The 24,332-nt window shown below is 39.4% G+C and overlaps 2 protein-coding genes across 2 annotated transcripts; both read left to right on the top strand.

The window, feature by feature from the left end:
• The first annotated feature begins 1,004 nt into the window (after nucleotides 1-1,004).
• On the top strand, nucleotides 1,005-4,903 carry LOC110066165 (TNF receptor-associated factor 4-like). The gene is made up of 5 exons (XM_089279823.1): nucleotides 1,005-1,085; nucleotides 1,223-1,384; nucleotides 1,608-1,688; nucleotides 2,137-2,214; nucleotides 4,093-4,903. Exons 1-5 carry the CDS (start codon nucleotides 1,005-1,007, stop codon nucleotides 4,519-4,521), a joined length of 831 nt encoding a protein of 276 aa, XP_089135949.1. The 3' UTR covers nucleotides 4,522-4,903.
• A 5,857-nt stretch (nucleotides 4,904-10,760) lies between these two features.
• LOC110066138 (TNF receptor-associated factor 4-like) lies at nucleotides 10,761-23,290 on the top strand. Its single transcript, XM_089279712.1, has 9 exons — nucleotides 10,761-10,992; nucleotides 13,198-13,442; nucleotides 14,321-14,369; nucleotides 15,276-15,380; nucleotides 17,360-17,524; nucleotides 18,181-18,264; nucleotides 18,605-18,682; nucleotides 20,090-20,465; nucleotides 21,194-23,290. Exons 1-9 carry the CDS (start codon nucleotides 10,891-10,893, stop codon nucleotides 21,478-21,480), a joined length of 1,491 nt encoding a protein of 496 aa, XP_089135838.1. The 5' UTR covers nucleotides 10,761-10,890; the 3' UTR covers nucleotides 21,481-23,290.
• Nucleotides 23,291-24,332: the final 1,042 nt, after the last annotated feature.

Here is a 24,332-nt window from a genome sequence, read left to right on the forward strand (position 1 = left end):
AACTGGGGGATATACAGGTGTCGAATACGTGCCCACATGCAACTGGCTTCGATGCTCAATCTATTTTTCATTGCTGTTTTGCTTACAGAGTTGAACCGCGATGCCCAATCGATCAGATTCAGATTAACAAAGAAGCTGTGAGTTATATAATTGAGTTTCATATATCCTTAGTCTTAGACCCGAACGGTACTCTAATCAAAGTACTGAATGATGCGTTTCTTAGGTACGTTAATGCTTTCGAAGCAAATAGGAGGTATAGGTAGTTATAGAAGGTCTCAGTTTATGCAATGACAGTTGTTGAGTTTCAAACTGCAATTCCTTAGTTTTATCATGAAGAAAATTACTTCACTGTGATTGGCTGAGGGCAGGCTGATTTATCGTTAATTTTTCGTTTGCACTCCGAAAACATTGCCCTTCTAGGCCGGGTCAAAGTTGATCTTGCATAATTATTCATAACCCTTATTGAATAATCAAATGTGCAAATATCCCTCTTTCTTTGAGTTTCCCTCAGTCATTCGATCACAGTGGGTTTTGCCGAGTTAAATCTCACTTCATTGATACAAATTTTTGCTTTAAATCCTAGATCTAGACACTATGTGACACTTGCCTCGCCGAGAGTTGTCCCAGTTAGGCGAGACAAAACGTTTATATGAAGAAAAGTTGTTCCGCTTCTCAGGATTACCCTACCTGCCGAGGCGAGACAACTCGCCCACCCGTCCCCGAGACGGGTTCGCCGTCCTCATGTAAACATTTGGTTGAATTTTGCAAAGAATTAATTGAAAAATTAGCTCGGGAACGATTTTTCACCGGGAACGAGGTTGACAATACGTAATAAAATAGTTTCGTCTCTCTTTCCAGGCTTACGTAGACAAGGCGTTTAATCGGGAGATTTTAGAACTTGATGTGAAGTGTAACAATCACGAATGGGGCTGCAAATGGGAGGGAGAATTTCAAAATGCTAAGGTGAGTGAGAAGAATGCGACGAACTCAGTATACATTGTTACATGATTCTTTCTTCCGCAAAGGCGAAAGGGGATTTTTTCTGGTGGAGAGAATCAGCTGGACGATATGAGTGCAGGCGCAGGGTTACTTCGATTTTGCGCCTGCAGTCATCTCGCACAGCGGCTTTCTATAACGAACGTTTGGAACCTTTGTTGCGGAGGAGAGAGGTCACATGACAATGATGAAGTCCAATGATTAATACTTTTTTCCTGCTCCTTAGGAACACCAAGGTGAATGTGAGTTCGTGGACATGCTGTGTTCTTATGAATGCGGGGCCAAATTCCAGAAGAGGTTTTTCGAAAAGCATGTTAACAAAGACTGTCCCAAGAAGATCATCATCTGTCCTTACTGCGACGACCGGCATCTCAGGGAGGATAGAAAGGTTGGGCATTGTCCAAGTTAATTGAACATCCTAAGGTATGACGCTATGAAGTTACGAACGTAAGCCAACATTTAAGGCTATATAGCAGGCTTCATTAAATTATGGCTACCTTGCCGTAATGCGATTTCGTAACCAAGCCCTCCTTTGCTAACCTACGTTATTTTAAGGACTCGCCCGGCGAAGTATTATTAGGCCTTCGTATGATGTATGATGTCTATTTCAGACTCATCATGATGAGTATCCAAAACTGCCTGTGGCCTGCCCTAACAAATGTGAAAAGAAAATTGTTATCAACAGAGATCAGGTGAAGAGTGTTTTAGCTACATTGCTGTTGCTGCTGTTGTTACTGTTGTTGCTACAACGACAATGACTACAAAATTGACGTTGATAACAAGGTCGACGACGATGATGACGGTAATGAAGATGATGACGACAACAACGTTTACGATGACAAAAACGACGACGATGATGATAATTATCATATGATGATGATGACGACGACGACTATTATAGCGGTAATAACGATGATGACGACAACGACTTTGACAATGATGACTACAACTTTGACGACAACGGCGACGACGACGATGATAATAATGATTATGATGTGATGATGATGATGACCATGAAAATGCCATGATTTATGGTTGTCTCTGTGAACAATGATTTCCGGTCGATCGATTTTTTTTAATATGCCGTAATTTTTCTGTGCATGTAGAAATTTACCAATGACTTCATTGTGAATGTTTCAGCTTGATCGTCACGTTGCGGAAGAATGTCCTAAGACAAAGATAACCTGTGAATACGAAGACATTGGCTGCTCTCACAGAGTAAGTGAGCAAACTTAGAACAAATACTGGCGGGTAACAGGTCTGGCGAAGCACAGGTTGTAATTCATAGGTTCTAATTCTTAGAACCAATAGTTGTAATTTATGGGGATACAGATTATGTTTTTAGATACATTGACTGTCGCATCCTCCCGCGTCCTCTATAAAGGTTTCACATAGAATGTCTTGTGTAAGGTAGTCAGAAGTTTCCGGCGGTTCAGTTGGCGCATAAACCATCGGAAAAATAGCGCGGAAATACAAGAAAATAATGGCCAGAATATTCCGGGAACTATAGACTACGAGTAGTTGGTTTTAGTTCCTGAAACTTGGTTAATATTGACCGCTCTCACATGATTGCGCACTAGAAACTTAACTCCTCGCACGCTAGGAAAAGACTGCTCGTAGTCTGCAGAAACTGAAAAAAGCCACAGAATGTGATACATTTCGTTAAAAAATCAACTGCCTAGAGTTTGATACGAAACGTAAGACTGATTGTAGTAGACTAAAAGTGGCAAAATTCAGCAGCATTTCGCTCACTGAATGGAAACGTATTTTCGGCATAAGACTAAGCACTTCAGTAGAATTTGTTACCTTGTATTTTAGGGTCTTGTCCTTTGATTGCTCGATTCTGAGCAACACAAATGATAATGGTAGCCGAGTAAAGACGCCAACTCGTACAGGCCTTGCAGTTGCTTCATTTAACTTGCACGAGGCTTCGTGTCTTCCCCTAAACTCTCTCGATGGTCATAATTTTCCAGAATATAGACGACTTAAGAGGAGCGGACTGTGCCAGGAGTAGTTTAAATGTCTCGATCGCTCGCTTTCCACACATGTTTCATTCAGCTCTAAAAGTTAACACCTCGCCACTGGAGTGGATGATGTGGGCATTTCACTTTGATATACACGAAGTGATTGTTTAAAATGGCGGCAAAATTTTAGACGCGGTTAGTCACTTCTTGAGTTGAATGAAACAGGTGTGGGTGGCAAGCAGGCGTCAGGCGAGACAAAATTTTATCCCGAAATATTCCCTGTGCAATCTCCTCTAAGGTCGTCTATATTCTGTACAACAGCAATTAAGACAAACGAGAAAGGTTTAGGGGAATATCCGAAGAAACGCCTTGTGCAAATCTAATGAAAGAAGAGTTTACTTATTTACGCGGCCGCCACCATAAGACTACAGAATTTGTTGTTCAGAAACGAACAAGTTCACCTGCAGTTTCGCTAGAATATAAAAGGACAAGAAACAAATGAAAGGTAACAAATTTATTTTAGAGTTTATTTTTTTTATACCGAAAAGCTTTTCAGTTTCCTTCGAAGTTCCGAACGAAACTGTGTCGGTTTTAAATCTTCCCGACTTTTTTGCTGCTTTTCTTCTTCGCCAGTCGCTTTGGTCGCAGTACACTTACAAACATCGTCGAGCGATGGAGGCGGCTGTTTTCGCAGGTTAATAGGCGACAGATAAAAAAGACAACCATTTTGATGAGGGTGTTGCTTTTATGTTGCACTGAATTCTTAAAACAACGATCAAAATAGATGTATGAAAATCGGTAAGGAGAATAGACCTTAGCTTATCAGGGTTTTCGAAGCCATCTTGACGGGTAGTCAAAGCAATCAGAAATTACAGTGTTTGTATGGGAGTCCGGTGGCAATAACTTTTTCCAAAATTGAATTTTACACAATTTGTGAATCACAGCGTTAAAATACTAGGTAGAAGATTGTATTCACCAAGTTTGAAGGATGTAACTCGGCTAGAAGACGCTCAGATAATTTTTCGAATTTTCCATACATTTGTCCCTTTTTTTTCCCGCGAACCGCGTCTACCCAGTCAAATTTACTATTAATAGCAATCTTGAAAATAAACATTTTTTACGTTTTGTACAGTGCAGTCGAGAGAAACTGCCCAAACACCACAAGAGCGATTTGATTAATCACGTGAGGTTGCTCTACGGAGTGGTCATGGACCAGAAAACAGAACTGCAAGATATTAAGGCCAAGCTTAAAGAACAGACCGACACGAACCGTAAACAAGAACAGCGAATCGAGGACTTGGAACGAATCACCAACAGTCAGCTGGTATGGAGAATCGACGACTACCAACGGAAGTTTAAAGCGGCCAAGAGCGGGGAAATGGACACGATTTTTAGCCCGGAGTTCTATACAAGCAGGAATGGTTACCGGCTGATGGCCTCCGCATGTTTGAACGGGGATGGTAAGGGAAAGGGCACGCATTTATCTGTGTTTATCAGCGTGGTGCAAGGTGAGTGGTATTTACTACAGAATAGCATTTTAGAGAAGGCTTTGATAGGTTGAATTATAATAAAGTTTCCATATAACGCGCGCTCTGATTGGCTGAAAGTGCGTGCTTTATCAGAGAACAGAGCACGGGTTGATGACGGTAAGTTGGCTTTCAAATTTTTGCGTCGGAATTTTGACAAATTTGCGCCAAATTAAACATCCCCTGTGGTTCAGACAAACGCAATGGAAACGAGCTATTTGTCTGTAGTAAATATGGCTCACAGAGACCATTGTTAAAACTGTACTAAAATAACAAGTTTTGCTAGATTCCCGCCGACAAAACACGTAACGAAATAAACAAATTCTCAACCTAAACAGTGCTTCGATAAAAGACATTATATTTGTTACGAAGGCAGAAATTATACTTAAGAAGTAAAACAATGATAGAAAACAACAATTGAAGTGTCTCTGTTTATGATGAGAAGCTTTATTTTTGTAAAAATGCTCAATTGCTCAAACAACACTTACATGCAGTGTAGTAACGCTCGTTCTCCGGTCATCTCAGCGAAGTGAACCGACGAGTGCTCAGTGCAAAGCTTGCTCTGATATTCTCTTCTGTGCTCGGAGTGACGGGTGACGCCACTTTTGTTCGTTTGGAAAATAAAGTTTGGTTTGAAAATTCAGCCAAATGCGTGGGGAAATTATTAGATTCTTTATCATAAAACAAATAAAGAAGCCTCGAGTGTGCTCTGTTCTGTTGTAAAGCACTTAGGAAGCGGTAGAGCACTCAAGAAGTGGGGAAAAACACTCGACTTCGTCTCGTGTTTTCCCCTACACTTCTTTCGTGCTCTACCGCTTCCTGCGTGCTTTACAACTGAACAGAGCACAGTCGAGGCTTCTTTATTTGTTAAATAGAGCTCACTGCCGCGTGTCTATCATCATCATCATCATCATTATCATCATCATCATCATCATCATTGTCATCATCATCATCATCATCATCTTCATCATCGTCGTCGTCGTCATCATCATCATTCTCATTTCTCCATTCTCCACGTGGAGTGTTGGGCTGTAGGTTCTCTGCCTCCAGACTACCCTGTCCTCTGCAGTCGATGCTGCCTCTGCCTAGGTTCATCATCATCATCATCATCATTTATCTATTCTTCGAGAGGAGAATTGGGCTGTTCACTCTGCCTGCAGGCTACCCTGTCCTCTTCCGCAGGTTCTTAGTCCCGTCTCCTTAAAGGTTCTATAGCTTACAGTAAAGAAACACAGCAAAGCTTCCCGTAAGTTAAAAAAGTGAAAACATTTTGTCCGAGTTCAGACTGTAGTGTTTTAGAAACACTCATGAAGGTATATGGAAACTACTCAAGGTTTGCTTTTCCACAGCTTTTATCATTCGCTTGTGTCTGGGCAGAAACAAGGAGTTTTTTACTTTTTATGCACTTTTAACAAATATAGTTATTATTCGATGCATTTTCTCTTCTCCTTTTCATTGGCCGGGAACCCACCGCGTGATGTGCAAATAATTGCCTACAAATGATGGTCTGCTCATGCGCACCAGCAGTACCGTCTAAATGTGCTTTACTGCAAATAATACCTGTTCATGCGTAATTGTAACCACACACGTGTGTAGAAAATGGCAAATCGCTACCCTGAGTTGTCAGAGAGTGATTTAAAAATATGAAAACAAACTTGGTGATCGAAAGAGAAAACATTAAATTAGTGAACTCGGTTATCACAAAATACCGTGATTTGTCAGTGTCTCGCAGATAAATTATTTCCCTCAGCCTTCTTCTCTGGCAAATAATTGATCTGCTTGCCATTGACAAATCATGATATTTTGTGATAACCGAGTTCAATAAATGTTTATTTCTGCTGCGTGCAGACATCTACAAGCTATTTCTCTTCGCTCGTAAAATAGTCTGTCCGCAGGATACGTCAGAACAGCAGGTTTTACTAAGAATTTCACTTATTTGGCATGTCCGTTGTAAACTGAAAGCACACATATATCTCGCGAAAGAGGTTAAATAACTCGTCTTATTTCTCAAAATGACGTTTTTATCTGTAGATTTTATGATTTCGAATATTTCTAAGGTGAGTTCCCCGGTGCGCTTCAGATCATTTACATTAAAAGGAGCTACAAACCTAAAAATAACCTTGCTGTGTAAAAAAGGCTGTTAATTCATGGCTCATGACTTCTCCTTGTTATGCGCTCTTGACCGAACTTTGTAGACAAGGCATAGAAACGAAACTAGGAGGTCCAATAAGGAAGGCAGTTTTTCACCCGCAAAACTCTTTCCTGTCCTAGGGATATACGACCCGCTCTTAACCTGGCCGTTCAGTTATCGTACCACGTTTTATCTTTTGGATCAGAACGCAGACCTTGCCAAAAGAAAACACATCACGTTTTCAGTAAAACCGAACGTCTGTCCTGAAAACGAGCCGTTTCTTGGTCGACCCAAGACCAACAAAAACCCCAGCTTTGGCTCTGGGAAATTTGCTTCGCACGAGGACATCGAAAACGGAGAGTACGTCAAAGACAACACTATATTTATCAAAGTTTGCGTGGAAAATGATGGAATGAGTGAACCTTGATCTTCTTCCAGAGAAAGAATGGAACTTTCTTACGTCGTTCTATAACTCAGACGCAAGGGCTTCTGGGATTGTTTGGGTAATCTCTGATAAGTTCAAAACGGTTGCGACAGCACCTCTCCCCACTCTCCTCGCAGCTCGGGCAAGCCTTGGATCACTCTCCTTCAAAGATAAAGAAAGAATCAAGAATTTTAAGATCTCTCTCTCGCTGAAAGGGGTGTATCTAAATTTCAATGGAAGTCATCTGTTTTAACCTGATCGAAAACTCGCTTGCGTAAGTGATGGACTTTCTTCGATCATTGGCATAAGATTTACTCTATGTTTTAATTACAACGTTTCAAATGCTATTAACAAGTTGTCCCTCTTTCCAAAACGCTATGTCAATAAAAGAGAAATTCAAGATAATTTAGAGTTTCCCTTTGAGGCAAGTGTAACGTGTAATCCTACTGTACAAAAGAGTGACGAGCATTCGAATTCTCCTTACAATATTTATATATCGTCAAGCAAGAGGTGATGAGAATAAACAAAATGATCAATTAGGGAAACACTCTCATGATGTACCACCAGCAATCAGGAATTAAGGAATGCTAATTTAAGCTCCTTGCATTTTTTTGGAAACCATCTTGACAAGTTATAAGAGCCCTGCCATAAGTTACATTGTTGTGTGTAAGTCGGGTGGCAAATGTTTATCCCAACATGAATTTTTACACTCTCAAACCTTAACTGATTGTTACCGAAAGATCGTTTCTTAAGAGAATATAACTAGTTCATTTTCTTGATAAATACTACATTCTTATCTCAAGAATTCCATACATTACATTCAGCTGAAAAGCAGTTTTCAATTGAGTGTCGTAAAACCAAAACCAAAGTAATCACTCTGGCCAATTACAGATAAGACACAGGAAATCCATTGAACCAGTCAAAGCTGGAAAAAATGACATGTAGCTGACGCAAAGCGCGGGAAAACGCGTGCGGGCGAGTCACGATTGGTTTTGGTTTTACTTCTGATGGGATAAAAAAGATGCGCAAGTTTTTTTAAGCCAATCGTGTTGCGTAGCTGATGCAGAACTAATTACTTATTAACACTCAAATGAAAAACGCTCCAATTATACGGATCAAATGTGCACTGTATTAAGACCAAGTTAGGATAAAGAGTAAGAGAGTTAATTCCCTATATAGACTTTATTCCCAAAGTAATTCCTCTCAAGTTATTTTTAGATCACTTCCGGTTTCGGAAATCCCAAGAGGGTCTGGTAATAGCCAATCCTGGGAAGCGACTTTTGCTCACGTGGACAGTACGAGCGGCTTTCATCATCCGTCCTTATCGTGCCAGGGGACGCACAAGGCCTTACAAGCGCCTTTACAGTCGTTTTAATCCTTCACGTATCGCATGTGGTAACGTTATCCACGGAAAACTGGATGCCATGTCTAAAAATAACTTGAGATAGAACATCATGAGAATAAGGCCATTAAATCCCTCACCCTTCATCTTCTCTTGAAAAAGAAAATGCTAAACTGAATGGCTTCCAAGATGTTCGTATTACCTCATGCACTCAGTTAGCTAATATATTTACTTAGTTATTTTGAAAAGTTCCAGTTGTCAGCTAAGTGCTTAAATAAGAAATACATTCCCGGAGGAACATATTTCACAAAACATACTCTCATCTCTGACAAGCTTGCGAAAAGTCAGATACCGTCTAAATTAACCTCGGAAAGGTATAATTTTCTAAACATTAACTGAGCTAATGGATCTCTTAAACATTTTTTCCATTAAAATTTCAGTCAACACCCTCTATTTATTTTGTGCGCATCCTATTTTGGCGAACAAAAACTGTTGTTAAAATGAAAATGAACCGATTTTGATTAACTTGATTAACTGCCCGCCTTGCTAATTAGCGTACTTAAAAAAGTGTAGAATTTTCCCAAATATAGTACGCCAGCAATAATTAGACGCACTACTAAAATAGGCTTTTCAGAGAAATTTCCGCCCTACGCCTGTCTTTCAATTAAGGGTGCGTTTCTTTAAAAAAATCCAATCCTGGATTTTCTTAAAGAAACGCACCCTAAGATAACAGTATACATTTAATAAGGCGAGCTTTAAAATCAGAATCAATTATTGATGAGTTCTGTCGTGCAGCGCAAAAATGGTTAATATCAGAGACAGAAAATCTTCTTGAATATCTTTCTTTGAAAAGAGAAATAATTTTTTTTTCCGCAATCCAAACACTGTTTTGGTAGTTAAAAGAGCGGTCAGATCTCCCTTAACTATCTTTCGTGAAAGTAGACAAAATATGCAAGATTACAACAATGAGGTTAATTGCTGAAAAGTGACAGTTTTTCCGTGTTTGGTGAAATATTCCATTATAATATCAAGATGACTTAAAATTGTCAAAACTTACTATATAACGGACTTTTGTTTCATTGCAATAGTCATGCGAAGATGTAAGACACTACGACGAAATACAAGCAGTGAAGGACAAATTATACATGAAAGTACCTTTGCAACGATAGCGTAAACTCTTTCGGGTTCGGATTATCTTCGTCCGACACGAGACGTAGCCGAAGGCACCTGACTCCTTTCCAGTTGTAATTAGACACGAAACATCAGCTACGTCAGCTGATCTTAGCCACTTAATGAGACATGCATGACTCAGGTTTCTTTACTTTTTCCAATGTGCCAGAGAACGTCGCCTCCTGATAATTTTCAATCATCGCATGAGGCTTCTCTACGATTCGAGAAGCAATCCAATTTGCTCCCTTTGTGGTGGTCGACATTCCTTCACGTATTTACCTCGATGACGTACATATAATTCCCATATGGCGATTTATCTGTTTAGCTCGTCCCCTATGTCATGTGAGACATAAACAGAATTCTTCTTAACTACGAAGAATAAATGTGATACCAGACTGAATCCTTCAAAGTTAAAACACTTAAAAACAATCCAAAGATGATAATAAAATCTTTTAGGCCTATCTAAATCTTTAATTTGTGTTTGTCGTTACAACGGGGAGATACTCGTTAGGATAAAATGTTTAAAAATAGCTTGAACTTTGCCTTTTCACTTGTTCAGTAGACCCCATGAGAAAGTGTCTTTATTTTGAAAGCCACACAGAAGTACTACAGAAGACTTCAGGTTGCTATAAACAAACGTCCTGCATCGAATCAGAATGGAACACTGCTCATACCGACCTTGAACTTGAAACATAAATGGTTGTTGCCTAAAGGCAAGTTTTGAAATTATCTTCGCAGTAGTTGCCATGAGCACGTTTTTTATTGTTTTGCGAATATACACCTATGTAATGTTAGTGATGTGTAGATGTTTGTGAATTTTCATTATATCTCGAGAGTGTTCTATTTATAGCAAATCCCAAAAATGGACGGCTTAGAGGTCTTTCAAAATTATCTCTTAGAAGAAAGACTTCGGGTTTCCGCTAGGCATCGCTTGTGATCACGAATTGGAAATACTTCAATAAAAAAGCCTACAACACAATGCTATCCTCGATGTACAGCTAGAGAAAGAAGATTGGGTGAATCATATTTAATACACATCAATTAAAACCTAAATTATTCGCTGGTAAAAATTTCTGCTCTCAGTTTATTTTGTCAGTTCAGCATGACAACAAATACATAATTCTACATAAAACACTGGACGTGATTAGTCGAGCCGCTGACGTTCAACGGGGGCAGGTGAATGCCGCATGGTACCAGCGCTGTGATTGGTCAGATTTTGAACTTTACTGGAAGCAGGTGCTGTTGCGGTTAAGTTGGTTTATACAAGTTGCGCTCACGGTTAGCTTCTTGCGGATATCTAACGATTGAAGTTACGATCTTTTGAGTTGTTTAACAAAATGCCGGACATTGGATCCAGCCAAAACGTAAAGACGGCCCAAGAAACTCCACAGTTGAACGGAAATGCCGGCCAAAATGGTGAGAAATATCCCGACAACGAGGTAAGAGATATTTCGAATCATTGACTTATTGCATCGTTAGTTAAATTTTTCCCCTTGCGAAAATCATGGAGATCTTAAAGCCGACGCCGATAACTATAGCTCATTATCAAATTCAAGTTTAAAGTGGTTATTTTGACGAGGGGAAGTCCAAGAAACGAACTTTATCGTAGAACTGGAAACTTCAGGTTAAGATAGTGAAGTCTTGAAAATCCCCGTGCAACTAAAAATGGTCGGTTATATTTTACACTTAGATGCAAATAAACGACTCGCAATGTGTCAGCTGTTGAGTAGCTTGTTGCGGGTATTTGGTCTGGCCTGGAATTTTCACGCCGAATCTTTGCGATACTGGAAATTTCACTAAGTGATAACGACTTGCTTTTATGGTCTTCTGCGATAACACTGCATATTTACCAGTTTGATCCCCGCGGGGTTTTTCCACGGTTAAGTGGAAGTTCACTGAAAGGCAGTTTTTAAATGCGATAGAGTAGTATAAGTTCTATAGGCTAGGGCGGTTAAGACTGATACTGCGAGACGCCTATTTAATTGTAACAAGATGATGGTAAGACTGGTAAGATTTGTGACTGTTTCCTCGTACTACACTCCGGTCTCCAACAGGTCCACAGTTTTAGCAAGTTGATAACTTGTAACGGTTTGCAAAAGTACACGACTTTTTGTCATATGGTACATACTGTGTGTTCTCGGATGGTCGTTAAGCCATCTCACGGACGAGATGAAGTTATTTCACTGTTCGCCTTGAGCACATTTTAATCCCACTGCGATTGTAACTGTTGCTGAAATGTTAGGCTACCGTGTTACGACTATTTTTAAACGTTACCTGGTCGCCATAACAATTTATTACAGCCTTGGTCGACCTTTGAACAAATTGCGCAATTTGCGTACTGTTAGGGTAAGAGCTTCATTTCTGCGGATTGATCTGAAGACGTCAAAATAATAAAATAATTATTGACTGATGTCTGCGAACACGAAAGTTTTTCCGGAGATGGAAACATTCTGTTCATGATGTATTGCGAAACTGAATGACTTTGTGAATGGGAACGATCCAGTTTCCGCAGAGTTTTAAATTCGTTTCCTTGAGTTTTAGATTTCCTGTTTTAAGATGTCTCCGTTATTGATTTCCAGCCAAGTTACCTCGTTGGACTTTTTGCAAACTTGGTTATTTTTAAAAAAATATTTGTGTTCGAGAGCAGCATAACCAATATCTTCAGTAGGAGTAGAAAACAACTTTCGAGGTCTAAAACAAAATTTAATCCTTTTGTGAACGAACCACAAAAGCGCAAACTTTTCCCAAGTCAGCCATAAACTAATTTACTGGAACAACGCACTTTATACGCCAGAAAAACAAAAACTAAAATAGTATAAAGGCACTAACTAAAACAATGTTTTTTTTGCGAACTCTGTTGATTTGGATTTTATGACTGGCAACATCTCAGCAAATTCCTTTGTTTTCGCTTGATATTTTAGGGTTCCATCAAAAATATATCTTTACCTCAAACCGGGAAGCGAAAAGCAAACTCAAATATCATGACTACATTCAGATTTCTGCAGGATGTTATCATTTCTCACCGCTTTTGTCCTTAACTACCTCCGCAGTGAATTACCTGATCTCCCACTTACCACTCGTCCGTTTCCCGCCGCTAAATATTATTCAGTTTTTAAACAATCGATCAAAGTTCATTAGACTTTCAGATTATTTGTTACCATGAAAAGTGAGGCTGGACGTCATTGCAAGAGAAAACGAACGTGAAGTTACCAGGGCAGCGTGCATGCATTTGAAAATGTTAGTTTGCGGCGAAAAAATATCAACTGTCAAAGCGGACAACTCGTGCGTGGTAAAGTTGTTTCCATAGTAAAGTGCTCTGCTTTTGAATGGCTTTCGCTCCCGCAGCTTTACATTTAGTATGCGATACTGATTGACACTCGAGAAACAACTGTCGGTCTGTAACCAATGATATCAGTTCACTGAAAAGGTCCCTATTCAATTATTTATCACAGTTGATTGACTAGCAAAACTCCACTTTTTAACGAATACTCTCCGTCGATCTTTATATAAAGGCGTCCGGTTACCACATGAAATGTTTATATCCTCCTTCCCGGCCCCTTAAGAGTGTTGACGTTTTCCTTTTTCGCGACATCGAAGTGTAAAGAAATTGAATATGGATTCATCTTGATCCTTGTAAATATCAGGAAAATAACATGACCGGTGGAAACCAGAATCACAGTCCAACTGGAAGCGCCAGGTCGCGAGGAAGTAGCAGAGGGAGTCCAGCTCCGAGCTTACAGGAAAAAGAAAAGATTGATCTACGATTGTTCGTGTATCCCCTGGAAAAGAAATGTCAGTGTCCGATTTGCGAAAGCGTACTCCGTTATCCAGTACAGTTTAAGGAGTGCGGCCATCGTGTGTGCTCTTCATGTTTTCCCGAATTAGCAAGGTAAGTTCGTAGCTAAGTTTCGGTTTTCGTCGCTGTATTATTGTTTTGACTTCGCGAGGAGCGATGCATTTTTTGTTAAAGTACCACACGGTTGCGGTTTAAATTTAACACGTATTTGAAATTTGTCGGATGACATATGGCAAGATATTGCTCGCAGGGCGAATGGTTTTCACATTTTATCCGCTTTCGGCCTGAATTTGCCCCGTAGAATTAAAAAATCTTGTGATAATTAATATTTCCATTATTGTTAGATACCGCTTTTTAAACGATCGTTTCAGTTTTTAAGAAATTAAAAATGCAAGGGATTGGACAAACTACAAGATTATTCTATTTGCGTCAATTTTTACAAAAACAAAAAAAACCCTGCGAATTGCGAAAGAGTTTATAACAATTGGAAGGAATACTGGACTCTTTTTAGCACGTTAATTTCGATTTGGTATGGGAAACTTTTAAATGGGTTTTATAGCCGCAAGGAATGAAACCATAAGCGTTCGTTATCCTAATTCAATGGTAAATTAATACAATTCAAAAGATTTAAATAACGAGAAAATGAAAACGCTCTTGCTTTTCGTTTTCCATCAGAGCTGATTTTGTTTTTGGATAGGGAGGGAAATATTTTGTTAATATTGTATACACAGAACGGAACTGACAGAAATTGACTTCTTTCCATGCAATGCGTAATTTATTCCCTTTACTGCGTGCAACACTCAGACGTTCGATAAACAAATAAAACTCAAATTTATGCAATTTTACATCCATTTGCTTTGAAGACTTAAACTTGAATTATATTTTGATTGTGGTTTCCCTTCCATTTAATCAGCTGGTTTAATTTTTGTCTTAAAATATAATACCTATTCTGTGCTTTTCTCTTCTCCCAGGGTTGAACCCCGTTGCCCAGTGGACCAGATCCCGATCAACAAAGATGACGTATGTAAAACGAGCGAGTGTGTTTACCGAAATATCGTGCAATGTTATATCATTCGTATTATTTCCTAAAAATATCTGGTATAAATGTGTGAATTTAATGCTGTTGTTATATAGTACATTATCAATCTGTACAGTTCTGTATTCGTTTCCAATACACAGAACCGATTTATCGCTAAATCTATGAAAAAGGAAATGACGCAAAAATATAGATAGAATAGTCGAAAACATTTCGTTGTAAATGTATTGATCGGACAGGAAATCTTCCCGCATATTATTTACTGCAAGACTTTCCTTATGACGAAATAATTTTGACAGAAATAGATCCAAACAAGGCTTTTTCACCGTTTGTCGAGCAAAGGTTTTTCGCTGATTGTTGGGAAACTGAAGTAAATCTTGTTTTGAACGGAAACGTCGCTGACGAATCAACACCCTTATTCACATTTTTCAATATTGTGAAAAAGCCGCGTTCTTCTGGCATGTGAATCACTTTTGTTCGAGTGGAAAATCTAATATTCAACGTAACGTTGATCTATTTGTATCAATCAAGAATTAAATAGTGTTTTCATTTTTATTTCAAATTCTGCTTTAAATCTTGTTACATCAGGCGATGTTTCGAGCTCTTTTACGAGTTAATGGTTTATGAAAAACTGCAATGCTTAAGATATGAATCGGTCAGTTTCATGCTAAATGAAAACGGTATCGGTCACTGCGATTGATTGGGAACTTTCCTCGTGAAACGTGGAAGTTCTTGCTTGAATTTTCAGATTTAATAGGTGTACAAACAAAGTGGATCGCGATTCATGATGGAAAATACTGAAAACCTACCCTTACGTATCCCCCGATCAGGTAAAATTTTGATTTGACACTTTACCACTGCAGATGTTAATTGTGCCTTCACTTTGACAGGCCTACGTGGATAAGGCGTTTAACAACGAGATTCTGGCTCTTGATGTCAAGTGTAAAAACAATGAATGGGGCTGCAAGTGGGAGGGCGAATTTCAGAATTACCAGGTAAGCTATGCAGATTGTGTTTTACTAATTTTAGCTAATAAAAATAATTTTAAGGCAAGGAATCGCCTTTGTTATAAACACTGGCTAAGAGTTTTAATCAACGCGTCTTGTTGACGTTTATTTAAGTGCTTTCTGCATGCGTGGTAAATTGTCATTTGCTGTTCAAAAACAGTGGTTTGTTTGTCTTGCTCTCTAGCGGCGTTTCAGCATTCGCGAGTTTTATTAAGTGTTGAATAGAGCTTCCTTCCTAATGATGTAAAGTGGGATGATTGGACGCGTCGCTGAAGAAAAATGTTATCATACTAACGAAAATAGGGCCTTTGTGAGTTAGAAACAGCAGATAGCAGATGTCAACGGGGTGTTCGAGAAAACACCTATGAATGAAAAGAGATTCTCTGTATAATCTTGAAACGAATCTCTCGATTTTTTAGTTTCTATTTTTTTGTTTTCTCCAGTTCCAATAAAACTGAGATAAAAAGAGATTTACAGAAATGCAAAAATTGATTCCTGTTTTCCCAAACGAAAACAAGTCAAAGCTGGCACCTGTTCTCGCAAGAAAATGACTCACTTAGCCTGTAATATAATCTTCATTTTCGGTTTTCATTTCTTATTGTTCCAAATTTATAAATTACACATTGTTTTCTTAAAATGCCGGAGAACGCCGCTAAGCGCCGGCGATGGCAATTAAATTTCGGCAGTTGAAGCCGTGAAATCAGGAGGAATATTGAAAATATTATGAAAATAACTGGCAATGGCGGAAGAGGTTTTTGTTTTTGTTAGTTATAAATAGAACGTTTTTCAGAATTTTCCTCCGCTTGTATTTTTAGCATAACTCTTATTTCTACGGTTCCGGAAAACATTGTCTAAATATATAGCTATGGTTTTTTTATGTTTTTAGCTTTATTTTGCTTAATGAAAAAGCGAATTCGCGGGGGACTGAGCGAAAAATTAAATACCCATCAGTTCTCAAAAGAGCAATCAAAGAAAGTAAAGTAGAAACATGTTTTCAAACTCAAAAACTACATTCTGTGCCATTTACTTTAAGAACAAGTACAATTACTCGGCTAAAACGCTTGAAAAGAAGGTATTTACTTTCTTATTCCATACCGCTTTTGACAGGATAACGGCGTTCAAAATGTAGGCAAGTATAGCGTGCACAATGTAGGGTTTCATTTAGGGATAACAGCTACTCCCTCTTCTCCTCTTCCTCCGGAATATTTTCTGTAATTTAACACTTAAACTACGAAAGCCGAGGTAGAACTTAATATTTGAGGCTTTGAACACTTTTGAAATTACCCTATATTTAAATCCCAGTATTTTTGCTCGCATGGTTGCTTGATATTTAATGTACACAGCGTTTAATAATCACCTGACAGTTTACTTTGATGACAAGGGAGCTGATCACCAGCTTAAGCCTCCCTTCACCTCCTACCGAGTCAGTGATGGAGATCGGAGACTGCTGGTCCTAAAAGGCCTGCAGTTTCTGTTTCCAGCTGTCGCTCTGGCCACATCTGGCGAGGTTGCTAAGCAACAATATCAATGTCGCCTCTTAAAAAAAAGTCTTGTATTTGTGTCCCTCACATCCTTCAGTTACCAACAATTACAGTAAAAAAGAGAGGTGCGGTGGTCTCATGGTTACTGCGGTCGACTCCAGATCGAGCGGTGCGGGTTCGAGCCCTGGCCGGGGACACTGTGTTGCGTTCTTGGGCAAGAAACATTACTCTCATAGTATAGTACCTCTCTCCACCCAGGTGTATAAATGGGTACCGGCCAACTTAATGCTGGGGGCAACCCTGTGATGGACTAGCATTTCATCCGGGGAGGGGGGAAGTATAAATACTCCTAGTCGCTTTATTCCGCAAAACCGGGATAAGCTTCAGACTGATTGGCCACTTGGCTCGACGCAGACTTTACTTTGGCCTTGAAGTAATAGGTCTTGATCGATATTTGACATCAGAAATGCTCTGTTTGCGTTTCAGGATCACGTAAACTCGAATTGTGAGTACGCGGAAATCCTGTGTATGAACGACTGCGGAGCTAAATTTCAGAAGAGATTTCTGCAGAAACATCTCGACAAAGATTGTCCGAAAAAGATAATCGCTTGCCCATACTGTGATGACAGACATCTTAGAGAGGACAAGAAGGTAAAGAAATTAGAGCAGATTAGATCCCATTAAGCGGCCATCCCCGAGGAAATGGGAGGTGGCCGTTTAACAGGGGTTGGCCACTTATTAGGGTTTGTTAGGATTTAGCATGAAACTGGTGCACATGATGAAGACTACATGTCACTGTTTTTTTTATTCCCTTGTCACGGAAATATTATATCCTTTAGGGGTTTTATTTACAGTATTTTAGACGCAATGATTTCGGGACTTCGATGTCTGGCCGCTTAATTATGGGATGTCCGCCTAATAGCCCAATAATTGTTCGACTCTAGAGCATATCAAAGATGTAAAGCGAGGAATGTTGCAAAGGTAGAGATACATTTTGCCAACCTACCAATCATTCACGATCGCTCAATTCTTGCTTTTCTTGATAGATTTTGGCCAAAACTGTGCTGTTAAAAGAAACAGGATAAATTTGTATAAAGGTTTAGAGCCCTGAGGGCAAATAATGTTAGGCGATATGAATTACTGTTGTCAAACATTTGCAGTAAAAACCGTCTTTGGCACATAGTATTGTGAAAATACTGAATACCAAAATCCAATAAAACTGATTAAAGCTGTAAGCTTATGGGGCCGGGCTCTCTCTTTTTGAGAGAGGTAAGAAATACTTTTGACTGATGCAATTTGTTTTCCAGGCACATCTGGCAGATGAGTGTCCCAAACTGCCGCTGCCATGTCCCAACAAATGCGACAAGAAGCTGGAGATTCCTCGAGACGAGGTAAACTTTAATATGGTATCATGTCAGTTTCTTCGTTTGACACAGTTCCACTAACAGGTCCTTTAAGCTTAAAATGGACACCTATATGCTTAAAGTGGAGACTCAATCATGCTGTATTCACTTGTATGTCTTCATGCACGCCATTTACGGATATACTTTGGACCTCACCACGTGACCAGCTCCCAGTTGGCCTGATAGCTCAGTTGGTATAACGCTGCACCGGTATCGCAGAGGTCGAGGCCTCGATTCCCGTTCAAACCTGAATAATTTCCTGGCTCTATTTTAATTTGCGTACATAAATGCGGTCTTTGATTCAATCATACTCTTTCCTTTTCCACAGTTGGACCAACATATCGAAGAGGTTTGTCCGAAGACGAAGATGATCTGTGAATTTGAATATATTGGCTGCACACACAGGGTAAGTCTATACAACCTTGTTGAAAGTGAAGAATGATCATCGCAGTTAATTTTCCAATTTAAGCAATTGGAAAGAAGAAGCCTGAAAAATTCAGGGCTTCAACGGGATTCGAACCCGTGACCTCCGCGATACCGGTGCGATGCTCTACCAACTGAGCTATGAAGCCACACATTGGGAGCGAGGTCAATTAATTGAGTTCATATCTTCTCGTGAGGAGTGAAATGATGCGTACATAAAACATCATTTCACTCCTCACGGGAAGATATGAACTCAATTAATTGACCTCGCTCCCAATGTGTGGCTTCATAGCTCAGTTGGTAGAGCATCGCACCGGTATCGCGGAGGTCACGGGTTCGAATCCCGTTGAAGCCCTGATTTTTTCAGGCTTCTTCTTTCCAATTGCTTAAATTGGAAAATTAACTGCGATGATCATTCTTCACTTTCATCTACTACCGCAGTTCACATATGAATTATTTCATATAAACTTCACATCATTTCACTCCTCACGGAAAGATATGAACTCAATTAATTGACCTCGCTCCCAATGTGTGGCTTCATAGTTCAGTTGGTAGAGCATCGCACCGGTATCGCGGAGGTCACGGGTTCGAATCCCGTTGAAGCCCTGATTTTTTCAGGCTTCTTCTTTCCAATTGTTTAAATTGGAAAATTAACTGCGATGATCATTCTTCACTTTCATCTACTACCGCAGTTCATATATGAATTATTTCATATAAACTTCACATCGCAACCTTGTTGCTGACGATTTTTTTTATTTAAATACCTCAATCGAGGAAGGTATGTCAGTTTCAATGGCAGGAAAATTCTGAAACCCTATGTTCCCCCATGTAAATTTGTCAGTGATATAATATTACTCTCAAAACGCAAAACAAGAACTGACGCGAAGTTTTCCGAGATGTCCAATCACTGATGATTTCTAATACGCACTTCTGAAGAGCGGAACTCTATTTCCCGCCTTTTTCATGTGACGTTATTGATTTTACTCTCAACACTTAACCAATCGGTGAACGAACTTTTCTCACATTTCCAACCACGGACGACTTTGTAAGCGCGCTTCCTGATAGAGAGAAATAAGAAAATTCTGAAATTCTTTTTCTCGCCAAATAAACTTTGCATTTAAAGGAGCTATACATCACGATTTGCGCAACTTGAAAAGTTGTTCAAGTTTGTCGTTTTTAATCTGTTTCAATCTTCTCCATCCTTAACCATTCTTGTTCCTTAATGGTTTATTATTACCTCTTTGTTGTTTTTCTATGTTAGTAAACTACTATTTTCATCTTTCTTTCAATTTTAAGGTAATTTTGTACGCGGTCAAAATAACTCAAAATGCCGGCATAACTGAGCTCCTTTAATGTAATTTTAACTTATGAACTCTACTTTCTTTTACAGTGCAGTCGAGAAAAAATGCCAAAGCATTACAAAAGCAACATGATCGAACATGTGAAGTCGATCTTTACGAAGATAACAGAGCTGGACCAGACACTAAGCAAACACGAATCCACACTCAAAGAACAAGCCGACCTCATCAAAGCCCAGGACAAACGTGTTGGAGATCTGGAGAAGATCGCCAACAGTCAGCTCATCTGGCGCATCGAAGACTACTCGCGCAAAATGAAGGAAGCAAAGGCGGGTAATGGAGACACACTGTTTAGTCCGACATTTACCACGAGCAAACACGGGTATCGCTTGTGCGCATCGGTGTGTTTGAACGGCGATGGGAAAGGAAAAGGGACGCATATGTCTGTGTTTATCAGCGTGCTAAAAGGTAATAAAAAGAACGTCTTATGTATTCTCGATATTAGACTGGATTTAGAGCGGTTTTCAGTCTCAATCTCAATCAATTTGAGTGTCCTAGAAGCAAAACCAAAAGCCATTTTAAAAGAAATGAAATTTATATGTGAGCGGTGACCAAAGTAGCAAGAGCTTTCTGGTTGGACACCGCCATGGTCAAGTAAATGGCAGGAAAAAAATTAATTCAGCTAAGCTTGACCTACACACACGGCACTACATTACAACATACATACACCGTATTCACACTTATACAGCAACAAAATCAAAGAGCAAAATATGCAGCACCAAACTCAAAATTCGTTATTCAGATTTTTTTTAGATTTTATTAATTGACACTATTTACAGACATATTTCACTATCGCACACTATTACAAAAAATTCATTAATTAAAAATAAGGAAAATATAATAATAATAAAACCAAAACAAAATGTGCTCAGTGACCAAAGAAGCATATGCTATCGTGTTGGTCACTGACACGTTCAAAAATAAAAGACAAGACACATCAATTAATAGAAACAATGCAACAAAGGAAGTAAAATGTGAATAACAAAAGTATTCGAAATAAATAAGTTAAATGCTATATTTAGATTGTTGGGCAAACACCCAATTCTGAGGGGTTGAGGGGTACAGATTTCCAAATCTCTGAACCAGAAACCTATAGGTTGACCTACTCATATCAACAATTTTTGGTGCTGTTTCAGGTGCGTTCGACAGTTTGCTCAAGTGGCCATTTGACTACCGCGTCACCTTCTACCTTCTGGATCAAGACGAAGATCACGCGCAACGGAAGCACATCAAATTCAGCATCAAGCCGAACCCGTGTCCAGAGAATGAACCATTCCTTGGCCGACCTAAGCTCGAAAAGAACGCTAGCTTCGGAGGAGCAAAGTTCGCTAAACACGAGGAAATCGAGACCAGAAACTACTGCAAGGACGATACGATCTTCCTCAAGATATCTGTTGATTGTGACGGATTGAGTGAGCCGTAGAGAATGCATTAATTTCAGTACAGAACTGCGCATGACAATCAGTAGTGTAGTGCCACTTCATACAGCAGTGCACCTTTCAGTCAACTGTGCGGCGCAGCGGGCGAAAATTTAAGAAGCCTGCCACGAGTTTCAGGGATTGTCAGAGAACCCCTATAGCTCAGGTTGTTGGAAGGACCAGTTACGCTTAAGATTATCCAATAACTTTTAGGGAGACTGGATAAACCCGTTGAACTTTTGGCAGAAATGATGGAAGCTTATTTCAGTAAGCCGAGAAGAAGGCAAGTTACTTGACCTTACTCAAGTTTTCATTTTCCAATTCAGGTCCCCCGCAAATTATTGTATGGTTCCTAATACGGTATTAAGGTGTTAATCCGTCTTGTTTAAAATCATCATCTTTAACTGCTAAATTTTTTTTTTTTGAAAATTATGCCTCGGAGTGGGGCGGAGGTACCTTTATCAGTGTGTATTACGAAATGCATTCCACTTTCAATGTAAGGCACTTATGAATAAGAGAACTCTCTCGCTGTGCGAGGAAGTAATGGCAGTGTGCGGGACATAGATAAGTAGTTTGTTGTGCAAACACTACGAGCTTGTTTTAAATTATTGAAGTCATGTATCCGTTTTTACGGAGGCCAGGAAAAAATAGTGTTGTCCCCAAAAAGCAGCAGTGGGGTATTTAGAAAATATTTGGAGACAGTTGCTTTTTTTACCATGGATGAATCTCCTCACGGTCAGTTTACAATTACAAGGGATGTTTTTCGCCGGGCGCTCAAGGCAATTCATAGTTTAAAGTATATCCTGCCACACCTAAAATAACCAATTAAATGTATCTGCTTTCAAAGAGTTTAGATTTAAACCTTTTAAGGCAGTGTTACGGTATTGGATAATTTGGAAATACTAAATAGTTCAGGGGAGGGGGGGTGGGTTAACAGGGAAATCTTGAAAACCTGTCACAGAAATTTAAATAATGAATAGCCAAGAATAGGCTACAAGAAGTAAATAATCTTAGATAATCGATAAGCTTCTAATAATGGATAAACTATGCTCGATTTCCGCCGCTATCTCAAGTCCAGTCCATGTTCCTCCTCTTTCTCCCTGATAAAGAGGCCGAGGAGTGTCTTCGGGGGAAGAGCGCGGGCTCCTTTCCTAAACAGCGGCTGGTAATCGAACCTATGAATAGACACGCACATAGTTAACTACTTTAAGTCCACCCCAGGGAACAACTTGAATTGATATACAATCAAACCTCCTTTAGGCAACCACTTCTTTAATTTATAGATTAGAGGAGAAAGACCCCAGATTTAAGTCTGCAGTCAAATTATTGTTATATATTGACACATGCTGCACTGGAGCACCCAGCTTAGCTTGACAAAACTACAAGGTTCGACTGTCAAAATTAAGAAATAGCATCATTACTTTTAGCCAGTACAATTAAGCCTACGGTACATCTTTAGGCTCTTCACGTAATCTTTCCTCCCTCAAGGAAAGAACGCGTGACAGACCGAATGTACGTCCTTGTAGAAGGCTAAACTTCTGAAACTTGTGACGAACTCTATAAGTGTTGGTAAGCAACTGCACGCTCATTAGACATGTGAACTTTAATTTTCTATCTGTTCGAAAACGTAACTTATTGTACATTCATTTGCTTACACACCACGGAAAACAGTGGACTTCAAAAGTAAGAACATGTTAATTTTCGTAGTCTTAGCTCATTAGATTTTGAGATATTTTCAAGGGTAGCAAACTACCTTTTATCGTGCAAGTTTCCAGCACTTAGTTGTAAATAAAGATAAACGTTTTTAAATGAAAACTTCGAGTCTTGATGAGCTTGATTCAGTAAACTAGTTTAGTTGTTGATACTTTCTAAAGACACGTGGCTTATCTTATATCAAAGACTTAACGGTTGTGATAAGCACACTGTGGAGTGTTACACTTGGGCGGGGTAGAGGAAGTTTAATTCCCGCCAGAGAAACCCTATGTAATGAGAGTTATACACAACGTTTATCGCAAAAAGGGTGTGATCGACAAAAATGCTTCAGCCACTAATCAAACCACAAAAATATGAGTTTTGAATATTGAAAGGGCGTGGCACAATTAGCTACAATTTGAGGCGTGACAGTCACACCAGGTATCACAACAAATATACACGTAAATTAAGCAAGTGAAAATCGAAGTTTAATTGTATCTTGGATTGTTTATATGCAAGCTTACAAGCTCTTTAAATTTTTGGAATCATATGAATTCGTATCTGGTTAAAAGCAAAACCGACGTATGCAAACGAGACAAATGTAAGCAATGAGTTCCCCAGTACAGTGAACAGTTGCGAATACTACGATTATCAGTTCAGTAAGACACGAACGAGCTTAGGAGACGAAGTTTTGGACTTAAAATCACGATGTTGCCACGGACATTTCGCGCGCTTTGCTGCCAATTACGTCAATGCCCGCAAGTTGCCACTGGAAACGGAGCCGGTTGCCCGTGACAACAACACAAGTTGAACGTTAAAACCGGGTCACCAATCTTTCGTCGCCCCTTACTCAACTGATGATCGTAGTACATGATGGGTACTAATTGTGTAACACGAGGAAGTATGAAATTATTTCGATACTATTTTTCCATAAGTTTGAGTTAGCTGCACATCATTTGGTTCAAGTTAGCACTGTTGTGTTAACATCTCAAGTCTACACAATTTATTTGTCTGTAGCAGTTGAAGCCCTTCATCGCTTTTTTGGTCTTTTGCTGACGAGTTTGAAAGATGGATGCAGGATAGATGGCTCTCCCCACTCGATATTTTTGCTACCAACTTGGACCTGAGTAGTTGCCATCTTGGATTTCAACGGTCCGAGAAGGCA

The sequence above is a fragment of the Orbicella faveolata genome, unplaced genomic scaffold, assembly GCF_042242905.1.
Source record: "Orbicella faveolata isolate gen_17 unplaced genomic scaffold, um_ofav_v1 contig_47, whole genome shotgun sequence".
Taxonomy (NCBI): domain Eukaryota; kingdom Metazoa; phylum Cnidaria; class Anthozoa; order Scleractinia; family Merulinidae; genus Orbicella; species Orbicella faveolata.

Bases quoted from the DNA above. Each gene is read 5' to 3' on its own strand.
- LOC110066165 (XM_089279823.1), top strand. From the start codon at position 1,005: ATGATTCTTTCTTCCGCAAAGGCGAAAGGGGATTTTTTCTGGTGGAGA. The intron at 1,385-1,607 runs GTTGGGCATTGT...TGTCTATTTCAG, and splicing joins ATCTCAGGGAGGATAGAAAG to ACTCATCATGATGAGTATCC. The intron at 2,215-4,092 runs GTAAGTGAGCAA...CGTTTTGTACAG, and splicing joins ACATTGGCTGCTCTCACAGA to TGCAGTCGAGAGAAACTGCC.
- LOC110066138 (XM_089279712.1), top strand. From the start codon at position 10,891: ATGCCGGACATTGGATCCAGCCAAAACGTAAAGACGGCCCAAGAAACT. The intron at 15,381-17,359 runs GTAAGCTATGCA...TTTGCGTTTCAG, and splicing joins GCGAATTTCAGAATTACCAG to GATCACGTAAACTCGAATTG. The intron at 18,683-20,089 runs GTAAGTCTATAC...TTTCTTTTACAG, and splicing joins ATATTGGCTGCACACACAGG to TGCAGTCGAGAAAAAATGCC.